This window comes from Saccopteryx leptura, chromosome 6 (assembly GCF_036850995.1).
Source record: "Saccopteryx leptura isolate mSacLep1 chromosome 6, mSacLep1_pri_phased_curated, whole genome shotgun sequence".
Taxonomy (NCBI): Eukaryota; Metazoa; Chordata; class Mammalia; order Chiroptera; family Emballonuridae; genus Saccopteryx; species Saccopteryx leptura.
The window spans coordinates 51,642,252-51,661,739 of record NC_089508.1 but is presented as its reverse complement, the minus strand read 5'-3'; the positions used below and the strand labels follow the sequence as shown (position 1 = coordinate 51,661,739).

General features: G+C 39.9%; 1 protein-coding gene across 1 annotated transcript in view; it reads left to right on the top strand.

The window, feature by feature from the left end:
• The window catches only part of IQCH (IQ motif containing H), a 249,284-nt gene that overhangs the window by 152,875 nt on the left and 76,921 nt on the right, over positions 1-19,488 (top strand). Inside the window, exons 13-14 of the mRNA XM_066343622.1 lie at positions 3,488-3,760; positions 8,966-9,157. Of these exons, the coding sequence (XP_066199719.1) occupies positions 3,488-3,760; positions 8,966-9,157 (465 nt within the window). The remainder of the gene's footprint in view (positions 1-3,487; positions 3,761-8,965; positions 9,158-19,488) is intronic.

The following is a 19,488-nucleotide window of genomic DNA, read 5'->3' as shown; positions in this document are numbered from 1 at the left end:
ATAATTTAGGTTTGCATTGTGTGAGTAGAATCAAGGAGGGAATATTTTAAGTACATTTTAATACTTCTCACAGCTTAAGTTTAAATTATTTGAGAGATCACTCAAGGTCAATCAACTTTTTAGAATACAAAAATTAAATTCTCACTTTCAAATCAGTTCCTACTCATGTTATTGCTTTATTTCTTTTTGATGGTTTGGTGAGACGGTATCGGTGCTGATTTTCATTCAAGTGGATAGCTCTGAGGAGATTTTCTTAAAGTGTGCCAAAAATCTGTTTGTACATCTCTCCAAGTTACTATATGATATTTGGATTTGTAATGGATACAAAGTGCTATTATAGTCATCATGCTAATTTTTGAACATTTTAGTGTTTATGAAGACATCCTAAACAACTATCTTTAGTCTCAGGTAAAAAAAAAAAATCAGTGGTGATACATTAAATGCAGTTATGATTCTATGGAATTAAAAACATTTTAAGTTTTTGTCAGTTGTTGTAGTCCACTGCCTGGATCTAATGATGCTGAATTTCTCTAAATAGTCATACAAGACCTGCACTCAGTAATGTGTCCTCTCCCACTCATTCCTGTTCAAATCTTTATTAAACACATTTGAACACAATTTTAGGGTACCATGGTGCTTAAAGAATAAGGCATGCCCACAAGTGACTGTAATATAGAGGAGTGTAGAGTACTTGCCAACAGAGATAAGCAAACCAAGAGAAGACAGAAATCCATCCGGGCTGGAGACGTGCTCAGAGCTTTAGCATTATGTTCTATTGCTACATCTGCCTTCCCCTCATTATATCTCATAAACTCTCTGGACCTTAACTACTCAATCTGTAAAATGGGAGAGATCGTGGCAGCTGTGGCATGATAACTGCGCTAACACCGGGGTTTAAATCCTACCTCTGCCAGTGACTAGCTGTGTGATTGGGAAAATAGATTGAGCTTCAGTTTCCTCTTCTCCAAAAGAGGGGATGTTACCTGATACTGTGTGGTATGGATCAGATGAGAGAAGACATGTCAGCATGCTTCGACCCTGTGAACTGACCACGAGAGGATTGCCTCCTAGAAGCCATCTTCTTGTTGCCCTCAACAGCCCACCACGTACACCGTGACTCAGAGTCACCAGATCTCCCAGACGCTCAGTGTTTTTGTACTTCTCAATTGGAATTATCGGTGTGGAGAGGAAAGAAAAGAAATGAAATAAGCAAATTGGGAAGACGGTGATCAAGCAGACGGGAAATGCAAATTCATGAGGTGCTGTTACCAGCTATTGTCTAGGAACATTGGGTTTCCTAGAACTGCATTCTCAGAAGTAGGTTGTGAAAATATATTTCAGTTATGGTAGAAAAGGCGTATTGCATAGATCTAAGGATCTTAGAATTGAACGCCTACTCTGGAGGAAGGGCTCAACAGGGTATATCAATAAATTCTCTTAGAGATGCTGGGGTTTTTGGGGGGGGGAGGGAGGGGGAGTAAAGTACATATAACATTAAATTTACCACTTTCACCATTTTAGGTATACAGTTCAGTGGCATCAAACACATTCACGTTGTTTGACAACCATCACATTATCCATTTAAAATTTTTTTTCAACGTCCCAAGCAGAAACTCTGTACTCATTAAGCAGTAAGTCCAGAAGAGCTCTGGTTTTAAAGGAAAAGTTATTTCAGAGCTGGAAGGATCCTAGAGATGTCTAGCCCAATCCTTCACTTGAAATGGGGGAGACTGAGGCCCAGAAAGGTTGAGTTTTCTAAATCACCTTGCAAGTTACAAATCCAGGAAGGACTGAGAGCCCAGGGCTCTCCTTAGTCTCTTTCTCCATACTCAGCAGTTACTGTCCCCACCAACAGGGGGCGCACTGGTGCCACTGATATTCCCAGAAACACTTCTCAGCATTTTCATGCCATGATGAGTAGATAATTTCAACTAGAATTGGGGGAATACATGCTTGTCTACAAAATCCCTTGAACTCTCTAAGACTCTGGCATCTTGCATTATATTATTTAAATGGCATTTTAATGACTTTAAAAAGAGAGTTTTCTCTATAATAATAAGTGCTATCATTTATTGACTAGCCACTCAATGCATATTTGTGATCATGTTTTATCCTTAGAACCACTCTGAAAATGGGTATTGTTATTCCCATTCAACAGATGGAGAAACTAAGGCTCAGGGAATCTAAGTTACTTGCCCAAGCTCAGGTAGCTTATAAATGATAGAGCTAAATTCAAAGTCAAAACTATTTGGCTCCTAACTCCAGCCCTTCTCTAAAGGAAGTGAGCACCATCTTGGTTTCTCGTAATTCATCCTTGGCTAATGTCATACCCACATCCATCCTCACCTGATAAAATCCTACCCATCCTTCAAAATTCACCTCAACACCAACCTCTTATAATAATAATAGTGGCTAACATTCATTAAGTGCTTATTATGTCTAAGGCCCTGTGCTAAGTGCTTTGCATGCATTAACTCATTTGATCCTTACAGCACCCCTCTGAGGTGAATACAGTACTAGCATAATGCTCATTTTACAGGTGAAGAAACTGCGGCACAAGGAGAACAAGTAATTTGCCTTTTTAGCTCTCACCATCAGCATGTGGCCTCTGCCTCTCTTCTCCGTGCCTCTGAGGCCTAGCTCTTTCTGGCCTTTCTTTGCTTTGTATTAGTTCTGCATTAACAGCTCTCATGTGTATCCCCACTCCCTGAATACAGAAACACGGTTGCATTCGTTTTGGTGTGTGATGACCATCTGGCTCTGTCTTCAGTCTCTATTAGACATGCCAGAATTATTTATTTAAATGAGTAAGACAGTCACATGTATTGCTAAGCTGGTTCGAAATAGTCAAAAGTAAAACAAAAGAGTTTTCCATGGCAAAGTGAGCTTGAGTCTTGCTGAAATGTTCACATATTTTTCATTCATGAATCCTTTCCAGAGTTGTTGGCTAAGAACCATGATAATCTTTATAAAAGTACATATTCTCTGAAACAGACTGTGGCAGAGCTTTGGAAAGGGAGTCTCCTGCCAAGTGCCTTTTTCCTACCGAGTCAACAAAGAGTTGTCAGGTTAGGGGTCCTGTACAGTGAAGAATACTATGGGACGTTTTTCTTCGTTTTTTGTATTGATTTTCCAGACGCTTTAGTGTTAAACCATGCCAGAAGTGTTGCAGAGATGAATCACTATTATCCAAAGGCCGCCAGCCTTTTTTCCTTCTGACAGAAGGATAATTCCACGTGGATCAAATAAATACAGATGTGTAGTAATTAGTTCTATTCCCAGTGAGCCTATTTCCAACACACTAAAGATGTGAGCGATTATAGAGCCTCACCCCAACAGCTTTTATCAATTTAAACTGCTAAACAACAGGATAGGTCATAACCCATCCTGCTATTAATAATGCATTTATTGTGTGCAACATTATAAATTAGGTGTAGGGACTAGAAAAAAACACCTTTTAACAGGAGTAATATGCTCTTCCCCCCAGAAGCATCATATGTGCCTGGCCACTCACCTGATGTACAGTCCCAAGACAATCAAAAGAATAAAAAATCTCATCCTAGGAAAAGATGCCTACATCGTCAGCGGGCTCCTCCACAGAGATGATTTGGCCGTGGCGGATATGTTAGACATACCCATCCTGGGCTCAGAGCCTGAAATAGCTCATCTTTATAGCTCCAAGTCTGGAAGTAAACAGGTTTTTGCCAGTGCCAAGACGCCAGTCCCTCCTGGAATATGTGACATCTATAGTTACCAGCAGGTATGTAGGGTGGACAGGAGAGGCTCTGCTCAAATTGTCATATCCTCTTGACCTTGCAGAGACATCAGGATTTCTAGAGCCAGCCCTACCCGATGAAGACTAAAGGGAGTACTTGAGTTGATTTGTTGGGATCTACTTTAGGCCTTTATGTTTCAAAGTATTGCCCTTGCAGAAATTGCTGGAATTCCCAAAATATTTAGTCACTTGGATTAAGACATTGAAGACCCTGTTAATGTACCAATCTGTGATCAATATTTATTGTCTCAATGAGGATTAGTTAGTTCATCGTCATATTAGCTAGCGAGTCATTGAGCAGGATCCTGGGAAATGTGAAAGACAATTTTGGCTAAAAGGAGCAGGTCTGGAAAGCTCCAGGGGTGAGCCTTTCTGCCAAGTCAGGCTGCAGAGGGCCTATTGCAGAGCTGCAGACATCCTTAGTTCGAACAAAAATCCTTTGGTTCCTCAGGAAGGAGCCATAGATAGAAGAGGGGGGAAATCCCAGAAAAGGGAGGTGAGATGGCTCCAAGAATAAAACTGTTTCTAGATTTTTTTTTTTTTTTTTTTTTTTTTTGTATTTTTCTGAAGCTGGAAACTGGGAGAGACAGTCAGACAGACTCCCGCATGCGCCCGACCGGGATCCACCCGGCACGCCCACCAGGGGCGACGCTCTGCCCACCAGGGGGCGATGCTCTGCCCCTCCGGGGCGTCGCTCTGCCACGACCAGAGCCATTCTAGCGCCTGGGGCAGAAGCCAAGGAGCCATCCCCAGCGCCCGGGCCATCTTTGCTCCAATGGAGCCTTGGCTGCGGGAGGGGAAGAGAGAGACAGAGAGAAAGGAGGTGGGGGTGGAGAAGCAAATGGGCGCTTCTCCTATGTGCCCTGGCCGGGAATCGAACCCAGGTCCCCCTCACGCCAGGCCGACGCTCTACCGCTGAGCCAACCGGCCAGGGCCTGTTTCTAGATTTTGACCTGGGCTCAGTCCATTGCTCTGTGCCCTTCCAGCAGATAGTCAGGGCTGGAAAACAGAAATATTAGCCACTAGAAATAACTCTGAGTTAACTCTGACAAGTGTTCTCCATTTAACTGCTACCCTTTGTCACAATAAGAGAAATAAAAAGACAAATGGCTGTTTCCATTTCTTAACCTTTATTTCAGTACAGCTCTTGACCATTACTCTGAGCTGGTCATAATGGTCCCAGGCACCCACTTCTTGGGAAACTAAAGAACCCTGTACAATGAGGCACTTGTAATGGACAATATTTAGGGTTCCTTCTCTGTCTCTCGGTCTCCTGATCGTGATGCTGTGTACCTTTTAACTCCTGGGCTCCAAAATCAAGCCTTTCAACAAATCATACTGTTCAGAGACTAGTTTGAAGATCCTATTAGTTTATTACATTGTCCTAAAATGTTTCTGTCTTGCTAGAATGTTCTTGGGCAATATAAGGCTATATAAAGAAAGTTGCTCCTAAAGGTAGCAGAGTCTACAAAAGGCATGGGCAATTTTAATAGGAGTAGAAAAGAGGCTCCCCTGAATTGGTATGTCCCTTGCCATTAGCCTCCACTAGAACTTGAAGATGACAAAGTGCTTAACTCTGCCTCACAGTGGAATGCTTGGCTAATAGACTTAATACACGTGAATGTCTTGCAGGGGTCGTCAAACTTTTTATAAAAACCGCCCACTTTTACAGTGCTGGTCAACCTAGTCCCTACCACCCACTAGTGGGTGTTTCAGCTTTCTTGGTGGGTGTAGCAGAGCAACCAAACTGTGCCACGATTGGCCCACCATGAGAGCTGGAACGCCCACTAGTGGGCGGTAGGGACCAGGTTGACCAGCACTGCAAAAGTGGGCGGTTTTTATAAAAAGTTTGACGACCCCAACATTCATTCCATGAAATAATTTTAAAAACTTTAAAACATATGTGCAATATTTATATTGTTTTCATCTTCATTGATGAGAATTCAGGCAGTCTTTGCTATGAAATATTGTGAAATATTGTAGAACTTTATATGTTGATTGTGGTTCAAGATGCAAGCACAATTAATGCAGTAAAACCTTCCTCTAATGCTGGTGTTCAAAAGTAGGATTTAAAAACCTCCTTGTAGACACATCCGGTTTGAGGGATGGCATTTCACCGATGGTATGTGCAATTGCATCACAATAAACAGTTATAATTGAGTTCTACTCTCCTGTTTGGAAAACATACATCTGAGGTCATCAAGAATTAAAGTACTCCACTGAGATTTTTCCAAATAGTGACTATCCTACCTAATCTATCTGAATGTGTCAGTGTTTTGAATTTGCAGAGATGGCCATGAGTCAATAGCACTCACTTTTTACCGATGTGCTTCATAAACTTAAAGCTGGTGAAGGAAAGCTGTGATTATTTTAATTTAGGTCAATAAATATTCCTGACTATCAGCTGGATTTTAGCAGTAGTCATTTTTCTACTTCTGTTTTATACCTATGTAAAATGAACGGCAATTTAAAACTATATTACATCTTTTGAACTGATAGACTCAAACAGAAAATGATAAATGTTTGGAAATAGCACACAGTCATTTGGTTTATGATTAAGTAATTTATTTGTTTATTTTTTAAGTCTAGCATGAGCACCACGAGCATTTCCTGTTTTGATCCATAAAGTAACGATGCAAGTTCTTTTTCTGGCGTGTGCTTTGTATGAAATATTGACGGCTTGGGTTAAATAATCAAACATGGCGATGCTATTTTAAAGCACTGTTCAATTTTCACTTACAGATAGCACATAATTCTTTCCTGTGGTGCAGTCTTTACAATACTATTGATCCTTTTCATTACTGTAGGGGATCCATCAAAAGACGCCCATTTATAGGATTCTCAGAAACAACAAATAATAGGATTTGGAAGAAACAGATGATAATCTTGTTAGTCATCGAATCTCTGAATATACAAATATACAGTGAAAATGGCTATCCCAGAACACCTTTCTTTACACTAACAAAAGAATTTCATAGGATATTAAGATGCCAAAGATCATTTCTACTTCTGCAAAGTAAGATCATAACACAGCAAAATATGATGAAATATAGACTCTAGCTTCTCAATACAACACTAGAGAAAGAAGGGATACAACTTTGGAAGGCCCATTAAAAAGCTTTGTAGGCTGTGTTCATAGCCATATGGTGTGTAGACCAGAGTACTTGTCATTTAAAAATCCAAATTATCCACAGACACTACTTGATAATTAGGGAGCTCAGACAATTCCATTTCACCCTAATTGAATACCCCATGGTTGCACAGGACTTCCAGGGATGCCCAGAATGCCCGTTTTGATATCACTTCCACACTGCTGTGCAGTGTAACATCCCCAGGAAGATCTGCTGAGAAGACCAACTCAAGAGAGCAGATTGTGCCTTTAGTCAAAATAATGGTAATCTTCCAGCTCCAGACTTCTGCAGAACCATAATCTTGGGTCCTTTCACACTCTTTAGTTGAAAAAAAAAATTAAAAATCCATTTGGTGAACAAAGGGTTATCAAAAGAGAAAAGAATATGAGTGTTGCAGAGACTCCTTAAGTACAGAAGACCATAGCCAGGAACAGCAGTGGGTAGGCTCAGCAGAGCAAATACTTAGTATTGCTTTGTTTCTTTCTGGGAAGTATATAGACTGGAAAGTCTGAAGAGAAGACCAGAAAAAAAATCATTTTGTGATCTAATGAGTTATTTTTCTCTAAGGCTCTACCAGAACAGTAGGACTTATAATTAACTAATCTTGCTACAGACTTTCATCTGATTCAAACTTATCCCAAATGACTTATTTATGGCAAAGAAAGTTGCTTCTCTTCTAACTTCTTTCTCCACCCCACCTTTCTCCTCTACGTCTCTGCAGGTTGAGCTGCGAAGCCCAGGAGAGAGAGAATGAGCTTAGATATTGGAATCAGAGAAACCTGGGTGGAGTCTATGCTCTGCCACCCAGTGTTATGTGATTGTGGGCAAGTTATTCAAATTAGCTAAATCTCAGCTATTTGTATATGAAATAGAACTAAAAATGATGTCTACTTTATAGGCTTTGTGAGTATTGAGTGAGAAAATTCATGTAAACAGCTTTGTCAAAGGCCTGGCTTTACTGAGAGTTCAGTAATGTTAGATACTGTAATATCATTATTAGCATCATAATATTAGAGCTGGAACTTTTATCCCTTAAACTTCCATGTGATTGAGCCCAATTCTTGAGGCATTACTGTTTTAAGTAAAATGTAAGATTAGGTGTGTATTCCAGGAAAGTTGCCTTTGTGAAGTATTATCTCCTTTATCCGTCATGTTCATATAATACGTAAAATACACTTGACCAATTGACCAGCCACAAAAATGCATTTCATGTACACGACTGAGGAAAAAGTTACGTGTTTTATAGGCTATAACATTTAAAAGCTCAACAAAGCACCAAATAGTTTTCAAACTATAATTCTTTATAGTCTTGCAATTATAAAAAAATTATTTGAAAAATCAATAGGTAAACACATAAATCTCTGAAAAAGAAAGAACGCAATACAAGATTCAATTAAAGATATTCAAGGATTCTTTATTTCTTCTTGAAAAGCAGGCAGATGCTAATTTCAGAGTTTCTCATAAATAAGATTATTCTTTTAAACATGCCTTTGGTCTCCCATTGGTTAGTGGTTTCTTCACACCATACATACATCTCTTTTTTTTTTTCTTTTTTCTTTTTTTTTTTTTTTTACAGAGACAAAGAGAGAGTCAGAGAGAGAAATAGATAGGGACAGACAGGAATGGAGAGAGATGAGAAGCATCAATCATCGGTTTTTCTTTGCGGCACCTTAGTTGTTCATTGATTGCTTTCTCATATGTGGCTTGACCATGGGACTACAGCAGACTGAGTAACCCCTTGCTCAAGCCAGCGACCTTGGGTCCAAGCTGATGAGCTTTGCTCAAACCAGATGAGCCCACACTCAAGCTGGCGACCTCAGGGTCTCGAACCTGGGTCCTCCGCATCCTAGTCCGATGCTCTATCCACTGCCACTGCCTGGTCAGGCCATACATACATCTCTTAAAACTTCTTCCAATCTGTCTTAATAAATAGAGGAGAACTGAATGAACAGACCATTCAAAATAAAGACGTGACAAGTATGATAACTGAGTTAATACACTAAAAAAGGAGTTCAGGAAACTAGCTATATTAAATGTTACCGTGTCTTCATCCCTACAGATGATAGAACAGCTGAGTCAGCTGATCACCGATCACCTGGAAATCCAACGCTGGCTTTTTAAAATGGACTATGAGTTTAGAGGAAACGGGACTGCTTTTTGTGACATCCTTTCCCACCTCAAGTGCCACGAGTGGGTCCAACAGGAGAGTAGCAAATATGGCCGTGAAGACTGGAAGAAGAAATGGGCACAGGTGAGTATTCAATAGTGGCATATACCCAGCGTCGGTGAGTTGGTAGAAGATGGAACAAAAGGCTCAGCTAGGAAATGAAAGCTCTTTCTTCAAGGCTCAGCAATATCACCTGCCATCAGTGAGACCTTAGGAAAATCATTTGGCCTTTCTTGGGCAATGGAGTTAATTAGGTCATTTTAAATGTTCCTTCATTGGGCCCTACATGTCTTCAAATCGATTTTAATTAGACAGTAATTTTTTATCTTATTCATTTAACATTACAAGTCTCATCATTTGCTCTAAGTGGGTCTAGATGCTTCTAACAACTGACATTAATAAGCTAGCCATATTTTATTATGAAAGAGAAATTCTATTAGTGAATGTGTGTCGCCTGGAAGCTAATGTGTAATAGTATTCTGTCAGCAGTCAACGTTTCTGAAGAGAATTCAAGGAAATTTATGTAACTGCTGGTCCCTGTGAGATATTGACAAAATACTACATCCTAGCCAGAAAATCTCCAGGTCAAAGTTGAACAATAGGTAAGAAGTCTTAGCATAGGAGTGAAAGTTATATAGCATTTTCCATGTATGTTGGTGGAAGGATGAATTGTACAACTTCTTAGTCTGTTCCAAACTTGCTTAATAATTAAAGTAATTTTATATGGCTTGATACATAAATCAAGCACACCATTCTAAAAGCTGCCTCACTTTGCACCCAGAGGTCTAGAATAGCCTGGCTTCTCTTAATCCCAAATCTCGGACTGGTCTGTCCTGCTGTTGACAGCATAACTGATAAGGAAAATCCAGACACGAATTCCTTACACTGGTTCCTTCCCTGCTGATGTGCATAACAGTGGGCTGTGCAGCGATTTGCATCTCCTTTGAGCATCCCACTGGAGAAGTACATGAATCAAGACACAAGTGATAGGAAGGGAGGGGCACACGCAAGAGGACCGCATTATTCTTGTGAAAGTGAAGCAATGAATAAATCTAGGGAACAGTCAGAAGAGAGAATTTCCTCTGACAAATGTTACTGTTCTCCCCATGATCTATTCTGGGCTTTTCTCCCCCTCCATAGTGAATGGACTAAATGCAGTACCTGTCACGGCCAGCTTTTTACATATTATTTAAAGGATACCAAAGTGAATTACTCTTCTGGAAAAAAAAATAAAACAAGGAAAATGTATTTAATTTTGAGGCCCATGGGAATTTCGCTTGTGTTCTCTTTGAACTGGATTTTATTTCAGATTGTATAGAATTTTCTTCTTAAAGCAAATTTGTTGAGAGTCAATGGTGAAAATGCGATTTTTTCCATTTAAAAAATTGAAGTGCACGTGTGCAAAGTACTTGCTGGTCTCAATATTTCAAACCAATAATTTTTTAAGTTCTCCTGAAACTAGACTGTGATACACTTTAAAAGTTTGGCTCTATGTTTAAAAACTATTTAACATATTGACATTGACTGAATTGTACTTAGAAGCTTGACTAACTATACATTATTTAATTTCAATTATTTTAAATCATATTATTTTAAATTGTCACCAAATACACTTGACATTATTGTTAATGTTATGAAATGTGAAATTCTTGAATTAATAATCTATCTAAATCATTTTTAACTTAATAAGAAAAATATAACTATTTGGAAATCTTTTTACTCTCTAAAACCTGTGCTTAACCATGGTGTGATTAGAAGCCAAAAAAATAAATAAAAAAATAAAAAAATAAATAAAGCAGCTCTAAAGAGCTTTTCCCCCCCTTTTTGGGGGGCATAGAAAACTATTGGCATTCTTTTGCCTTCAAAGTAAAATTGTATTCACAGGGGAAGTGAACTGCAGTCTCCATTGAGTGCAGCTATTGAGAATTTAGGAAGGGAATTATCCTTTGTTCCAGAAGACCGTCAGTCATGATGGTGCACATTTAGACATCAAAGCGTTTCTTTATGAGCACAGGCATGTTTTAATGTCCTATCACAGTTTGTAGACCTGTTTCTTTTTGATAATGAAGACGTTGTGTCATCAAGCCTAGCCCGGCACATACAAAACATATGCTGGCAGGTTATTAAAAATTTCAGCTTCTTGATGAAAGACTATCCTGCAGGCGAAGAGTCCAGAGAAAGACTCCATTCTGGGAGAATTATTAGAAATGAGATTATGACTGTAAGCACTAAATTATGTTAATACTTACAAATAGCCTCATTTGCATAGCAGTTTATGACACGATGCCATGATTTTTCTCATTGGTATGTTGTAGGCAACAGATTAAAAACAGGGCTGTTTATGGGAGTTGAAACTGTTTTTGAGATTCTCTTGCGTCTTATGTGGATATTGGATTTAGATGGAGGCATGATTCAGTGTAGACTCAAGGATCCACTATAAAGATCATCTTTTTCTCTACCTGTCTAATTTAGAACCAGAGTTCTAATTTAGAACTGGTTGCAGTTGAGACTTAAAACAAAGTCATGGAGTAAACAAACTCTGAAAGGCTGTAGTCACATTTTAAAAAATCAGTGGAGACATGTAGGTGATTTTAGGAAAAGCAAAATGTTACATGATGGCCACATGAAAGCAGAGCACCAATGTCACTGTTTTCACAGTGGCTTGGTACAGGCCTTATTCTCTTCATCCTGCCACATAAAAAAACCTAATTCTCCAGAAGATCCTAGCAAACTCACTCACTTAAGTACTTACTCAATGCTTGTTGAGGTTTAATGAGTCCACACAGCTTCTTACACTCCGAACTCCCTACTCTCCAGTTGGAGGTATTTCTTTTCATTTAGTAGAAATAAAGGCTTAAGTCAAGGAAGGCACACTTTTAGAGGAAAGGCCTTCCTGGACACTCACCTAAAACAGTATAAGGCAGTGGTCGGCAAACCGTGGTCTACGAGCCACATGCGGCTCTTTGGCCCCTTGAGTGCGGCTCTTTGGCCAGCATAGTAACTGATAACCCTAATTAAGTAAATAACAATGTACCTACCTATATAGTTTAAGTTTAAAAAATTTGGCTCTCAAAAGAAATTTCAGTCGTTGTACTGTTGATATTTAGCTCTGTTGACTAATGAGTTTGCCGACCACTGGATAGGGAGACTCGGGTAGACATTAGCTCGGGGAGCAGTCCTTCTTGTGGTGTTTTCTATTTATTTCTTGTTTTTAAAGGGTAGATGTTCCCTCCCTCATTCCTGGGAGATGGACTTGGTGGCAGTGATGCTGCTGGTGATACTGCCTTTGCAAGAGATCTTTATAGAACAGTTTCTCTGGATAAAGAGCTGAGCCAGGTTACTGGTGGGTTTCTCTGCGCAGATCTTCTTTAAGCCTCTGTTTCCCCGGGTGGATGGTACAAGATGTAGGAGTCTTGGCGTCACAAAGAGAAAAAGGAAATTGAACTGACTCTAAGCTACTATGTCATTGCTATTTTAGTCATTGGCAAGAGCCGTTTCATCTTTATTTGTACTTTTGTATATTTTGTTAGATATTTTAAATTAATTTGGGGATCACCAAGGGGGACATTATACATACATATATATATATAAAATTCAAGGCACCCAAGCCTAGAAAAAGTAGAATAAACCAAAGTAGTTTTCCTTCCTTATAGAACTATGTCAGCAATCCAAATATACTATTCCAAAAAAAAAAAAAAACCAACAAAAAAAAAACCAACCATCAATCAATAAGTGTCTTAGAACTCTTTGTGGCTCCACTGTGAAGACCTCCATCCATTCAGATGGCCATGGACCTGAGTCATAGGAGATATTGTTGCATAGCTGAGCTTGATGCTTTGTATGGAATTTAGTAGGCATTTATTAGGTGATCCTGCAGGACCATGATCCTGTAACCACATAATTTTTTGGAAAAATTAAAAGGTAATATAAGAAGATTAAAGACATATTGAACCAAATAAGTACATAATCACTTTTCCCAAGCATAGTTTTCATTTTTATGTATCAATTTCCAACTGTGCTGTGTTTATTTTTTATAGTTACAGTAGTAGTATATTTGCTATTTAAACATCAGATCTTCAACATTCTCCCTGTTTACATGTGGTCATCATAAGTGATGGCTGTGTAATATTCCCTCATATTGATTTACTCTAACATGTCAAGCCATTCAACTAAGTTGGAAATTTAGATTTTTTTTTTTTTTTTTTTTTTTTTTTTTGGTGGTGGTGATGGCGGTTGTGGTAAGGAAGGAAAGAGAAGGGGGGGGCAGAGAGAGAAAATATTTGTTTGTTTTTATTTTGGGTTTTTGTATAATTGAACACTTTTGTTGAATTGTTTTCCTAGGAGAAAGCCCCACGAATACAATGCTTGTGGCTCTTGCTACATACTGCCACGTGACTTTCTAAGAAGGTGGTACCAATTGTTAAAGCTCCTAGCAGAGAATAAGCCTACTTGTTGCACCCCCACCTTACCAGCACTGAATGTTGAAAACAGTTTGTACTTTTATTTGAAATGTCAAAATGCATCTTATAATTGCTATTGGATTACTAGCAACAGGTCCTTTTTTCATGTCCTTATTTATTATTTGTATTATATATCAAAAACACAACATTTTGGTATTAAAAGAAAATCTAGGATTTCTAGGTTAAGAAAAAATTGGGGATATCATTTTCCCTTAATCATTAAGCTACATATCAATGATTATTCATTTGTCTTTTATATTTATTTTTACATCTTAAAATTTTGACTTCTATTATGGATCCATGAATACACTGTTAAGGTCTTGCTTGGCATTTCTTTTTATTTAATAATAATTATAATAGCATTGTAGAAAACCAGCATTTCAGCGTTTTACATGAATTGTCTCACTTAATCTCAGAAAAACTCAAAGGCTTTTATTCATTTACACCACTGTGATAAGGAAGATATTATTACTCTATTTACAAATGGAGAAACTGATATTTGGGAAGTTAAGTGACTTGCCCAAGTTCATATAGCTAGTAAATGGTTGTGCCTAGTTTGAAACCTATATTTATTCCTCCTGGCCCAGTGTTCCTGCACATTTGGAAAAGACCCCTTGTTTAAAAATCCCAGAGAAGTGGCTTCTCCAGGTCCCTGCCATTGTGACCACTACTCCTGTTGCAAGTTTTCTGCTTTCTGCAGAGACTTATGAAAAACACAAGGTCCCTGGAACTAATGCGAGGCCCTGAGCTCTCCAAGTCTCTTTCTTTTTATCTGTAAAGAGGGATAGTGTTGGTCCGTGCCTTGAGGGGAGGAGATATGGTAAGAATTAAATGAGATAACCCTTGGGAATGGGCTAGCAATGTACTTAGCACATAGTTCACCTTCAAGAAATGTTTGCTATTATTATTACTATTACCATAAAATTGCATTACAATTAAATTGTAGGTAACATTAAACAAGTATGCACAACAATCTTTCTTTGATAATGTAGAAGGTCTTGTAACATCTTGTGGGCTTCCAGAATATTTTTCTATGCACCAGCTATCATTATATAAAATTGTGGCTGTTGAAGATACAGAATGGTGACCCAAATGTGCCTACCCAAGTATTTACTCAGATAATGCCTTTAGAAGAATACACTTTGATAGTGCTCAGGCTTCTCTTATCATTTGAAAAGAGATAATAATTCCAATTACTTGAACTTTCTATATGTCGGGTAAAGAGGCTTTGACCTGATAGAGATTATTCTGATAGAGATTCTTCTGACCGAAAGATTGAGATCTGGTCGCTTCATTTTCTGGTTCCAGTTGGAGTCTTTTCTAATTAGTGTAGCAGCACGTCACCACCATCACTGGAAAGTCTTCATCATTTACATATTTTTCCTTACCTCTGAAAATGACTTAGAATGTTTTCTTCCAGTTCAATGGTTATTTTCATGAAGCTGCCAGGGTTGGGTTTGAGGTGCTTCCCTGTGCCTGAGGAAGATGACAGGAGAGAGAAAATTGCCTCCCCAAGTTAAATGGAAGCCGGGTCCCCCTTCCGAGGACCTATAATAATCAGCTATACAAGCTGTTGGTTTGTATGTCCTATTGATTTAATATGCTTCTAATCAGTACATAAAGCTATGGGCCTGCAGTGTTAATTTTTCATATGCTTACAAAGTACCCTTTGATTTTCTGTCACACGTTAATTACAGCGTTTTGCCATTAAATAGGAAGCTTTGTGTAAACTAATTACTAGGTAATCATTGTCTACTGCAAGCGTGCTGTTTGTACCTTTTATTTTATTCTAAAAATGCACAGATCTCACAGTCTGGAAACACTCTACCTTCCAGCCATTAGCTCTCACTAATTCATAGCATTATTGTGGTGAGAGTGGAGGAGTTGTAATTGTTGTGGTATCAGAGCTGTTAATTACCGGAGTAAACAGTTGAAATGGTGCCAAGGTCTATTGTACAAGGCAGAGAAAAGGAGGTTTAAATGTTACTCCCACCATCTGGGGACTAGGGGAGAGGCAAATGCTTGCGAACAGCAGTGAGGCGCTATCGCCGCCTCAGCTCCAGGGTTGGCGGCCATATGGATCCAGAATATTCTGAATCAATTGAATTTAACTGCCAGTTTTTTGCAATAACAGCGTGAAAGGAAGGAATAAAGCAAAAGATGAGAGAAACGAGAATTGGTTAGTGTTTTCACATCCAGGAAGTCCCCGTTACAGTTCTTTGGAAATAATCTGCTTTGCTGAAAACCACAGAGCAGGCAGGCATGGGTACTTGGACCAGATTCAGATTGAGTTTTACTCTCTCCTCGCCGGCGACTGCGCCATTTGCTTCTCTGGTCGTCTGTCCCCCGTGCCCCGCGGGGAGAGAGGGATGCCCTTGAGAAGACTGGGACTTCCATGTAATGGTGCCAGATCAAACAAAAAATCCTTCCTTTTGGAATTTACTGATTTATTACCCTGGTATTTTAATAAGCATGGTCTGTAGAAAGAAAACAGTAAGAAATACATAATGCTATTACATTCCCTTTAAGTCTATACATCTGCACGTGTGGGGATATCAGAAAAGGTACAGCTCTTCGCTCTGATTTTAAAAAGTAGATGCCCGTTCATTGTGTGTAAAATTAAAATGTAATTGCTCCTGCCAGTCTCTCATTTCATTCCACAAATGCACCCTTCTCCCCCAACATTTAAGAGAAAAATGGAGTCCGAAAGCGGATGTGTTTTCTTCTGTTTTTAATTTCCAATTACAGAGCTTATTCAGTTTACACCATTTTTTTTCAACCGAGAATATTTCTCTGAGTGGAAAGAAAACCGATTACCAATAATAATAATTCTAGCTAGTTCTACTTACAGTTGACTTTTAAACCGCATGATTTCTGCTTTAAAATATTGTGTAATCTTAAAATCAGCCATATGTATTTACTTGATGCTATAATTCCCTTCAAACTCATTTTCCAACATTAAAAATATTTTTTTTTAAATCTGCCACTTGCTGCTGTAACTACTTTTTACTATCATTCCCCAAACAGGAACGTATTCTTCTTTTTTTAAACCACCCCAGATTATTTATTTTTAATTGTTCCTGTAGCAGATGTTGAAGTCATTTAGGGTGTAGTGTAAACAACTCTTTTAAAGAGAGCGATCACAGACCTCCACAGACACCATGAACCAAGAACAATGTTTGTCAGCCTTTTATGATGGTAGTCTCGGCCAAGGGAAAAAAAATTTTTTCTGCTTTTGTGTTTGTGCAGAAGTTCAATTATGAATTTAAGAAATGCTTAATCTTGATCTATCGAAACCCCAGCAAGCAGCGTGACTGGGTGAGCCTAGAAAGAAAACCATGGCCCCCTGTGGGGAGGGGAAAAGGAACAGCAGGTTAAGTGCTGGAAAGTTGAATGGGAATGAACCTTTCTAGAGTTTCTTGTTGGAGCGGAGCAGTTGCGCTGAGCTTTGGAATGGAGGCGCGACATATGTGCCTCGGTTGGACAAAACGCTTCTCAAGTCAAATCAACTGCTAGGCCTGCACATCGCGCAAGGTGGAGGCCTCGGTAATGAGGGACAGACTCCTGGAGGAGCAGCGAGTGGATAATGCTACGTAAGTATGGAATTATATACCGCATTTTCACCATTCTGTTTAATGAGAGCCGCCGCCGCAGCGAATCACTTGCCACCCAGCCGAAATGGGCCATTAGCTATCAAGGGAAAATTGTCTTTGCCGCTTTCAGCAGATGGAGCAAATATTTTACAAAGCAATTTTACATACCAAAAACATTTGTGTGCCTTGGTAATGTTGGCTGTTTCACATTATGTTACCTTCTAACAGCAGCATAATTTTCCATCTCATCGAAGGCAAAGTTGGCATTTTTGATTTTTAAATTCTCAATTAACAATTAAACAGGGAGTATTAAAGCAGTCTTAAACTTTAAGTAGGTGTGGGAAGTAGTTTATGACTTGCTGAAGACATTTTCATTTTTTCTTCATCCTCTCAGCATATTTTGCACTCTAAAGAGGAACTGTTTCTAATCACCTTAATGGAGAAGAATGAGTGGAAGGTCCACCGCTGTTTGCAGAAGGAGAGCATCCAAGGCTTAGGCATGATCAGAGCATTTGCTGGCTTCTAATGTACGTCACGGATTCTACAGTCTATGATTTAGCCCACCCACTAGTATCAGTTCAAAATGTTTAAGCTTCAAGTAATAGCAAACCCAACTCAAAATAGCTTTGAAAATAAAGAGGCCTGACCTGTGGTAGCGCATTGGCTAAAGCATCAACCTGGAACACTGAGGTCGCCAGTTCAAAACCCTGGGCTTGCCTGGTCAAGGCACAGGGGAGTTGATGCTTCCTGCTTCTCTCCCCTTCTCTCTCTCTCTCTCTCTCTCTCTCTCTCTTTCCCTCTCTCTCTCTCTTGCTCTCTCACTCTCTATCTCCTCTCTAAAAAAAAAAATGAATAAATAAAATCTTTTAAAAACAAAGGAAGAAAAGAAAGAGAATTTATACCCCAGCTAACTGAAAATCCAAAGATTGGGCCAAAGCTTACTTTAGCGGCTTGGTGTCACCCAGAATCCGGTTAGCTGCCACCTGACCTCTGTACTCTGCACAGTGTCTGCTCCACCCTCGCTGGTTGTGTTCAGGATTAAAATATGGCCACAGTAGATCCTGGCGCTCATCCTTGGTCAAAGCAACAGGAAGAGAGAACATCTCAGCTGGCAGCGTTCTCAGAAGGCCCAGCAAATGCCTCCTAACACCTGACTGGCCTACGTGGGCCGCATGCCCCGGTGACTGTGGCCAGGGGAAGGCTTTGCTAACTAGGGGCCCACCCTGGAGCTGAGGGTGGAATCACTCTCAAGCAACTTGTGTAGCTAAGAATAAGATAATGGCAGTTCCTGAAAGGAAGTTTGGGACATCATTACCCTGAAAGAGGGACAAAGAAGACACTGGGCAGCCTACGACAGATGTCCATTCTACCATTTTTTCACAAACTTAGCATCACATGTGGATGACCGAATCTGACCTAGAGTGACCATTTCTGCCCACTCTTTGCAGTTACAGATCCCATTGGTAGCTACGGGATTTGAATCCCAGTTTTGCTTCTTCATGTCTGTGTGACATGAAATGAGGACAACAGTAACTACTTCAGAGAGAGGCCTTGTAACCCCATTACAGGCCTGCCATTTGGTAAGCTTTCAAAAAGCGACAGCTGTTGTTTTATACCTAAAAAATGATTACAGTGGCCCTGCCTGTTGACTCAGCGGTAGAGCATTGGCCCAGAATGTGGAAGTCCTAGGTTCAATTCCTAGTCAGGGTACACAGGAGAAGCACCCATCTGCTTTTCCACCCTTCCCCTTCTCTTTTCTCTCTGTCTCTCTCTTCCCCTCCCGCAGCCAAGGCTCCATTGGAGCAAAGTTGGCCCGGGCGCTGAGGATGGCTCCACGGCCTCTGCCTCAGGCGCTAGAATGGCTCTGGTCAGTCGCAACAGAACAATGCCCTAGATGGGCAGAGCATCGCCCCCTGGTGGGCATGCTGGCTGGATCCTGGTCAGGCACATGTTGGACTCTGTCTCTCTGACTCCCCGCTTTTCACTTCAGAAAAAAAAATTTTTTTAATGACTACAGTGGTAAAAGTAACCCATGCAGAGCAAACTCACCCTCGAGTTTGGAATCTCTCCCTTCTCGCCATCTTTGTGCCACTTACCAACGGAAATCCTGAGCTCTTCTCATGGTGCTCCACACTCTGCTCTCTGAAAGGGCCACAGAAGTGGCAGAGAGCACTCCCCAGGGTCAGAAGGCAGCCAGGGAGCTCCTACCATCTCGAAGGGCAGTGGACAAGTGTTGAAGCCCCAACCCCCTTTCTGTTCCATGACATTTGCTTGTATAGGTAGTTCATACAGCCTCTCAACAACTCTTGCTTAGTTTTCCAGTCACTATCTTGGCCTTTGGCCTTCTGCCACCCTCCGTTCC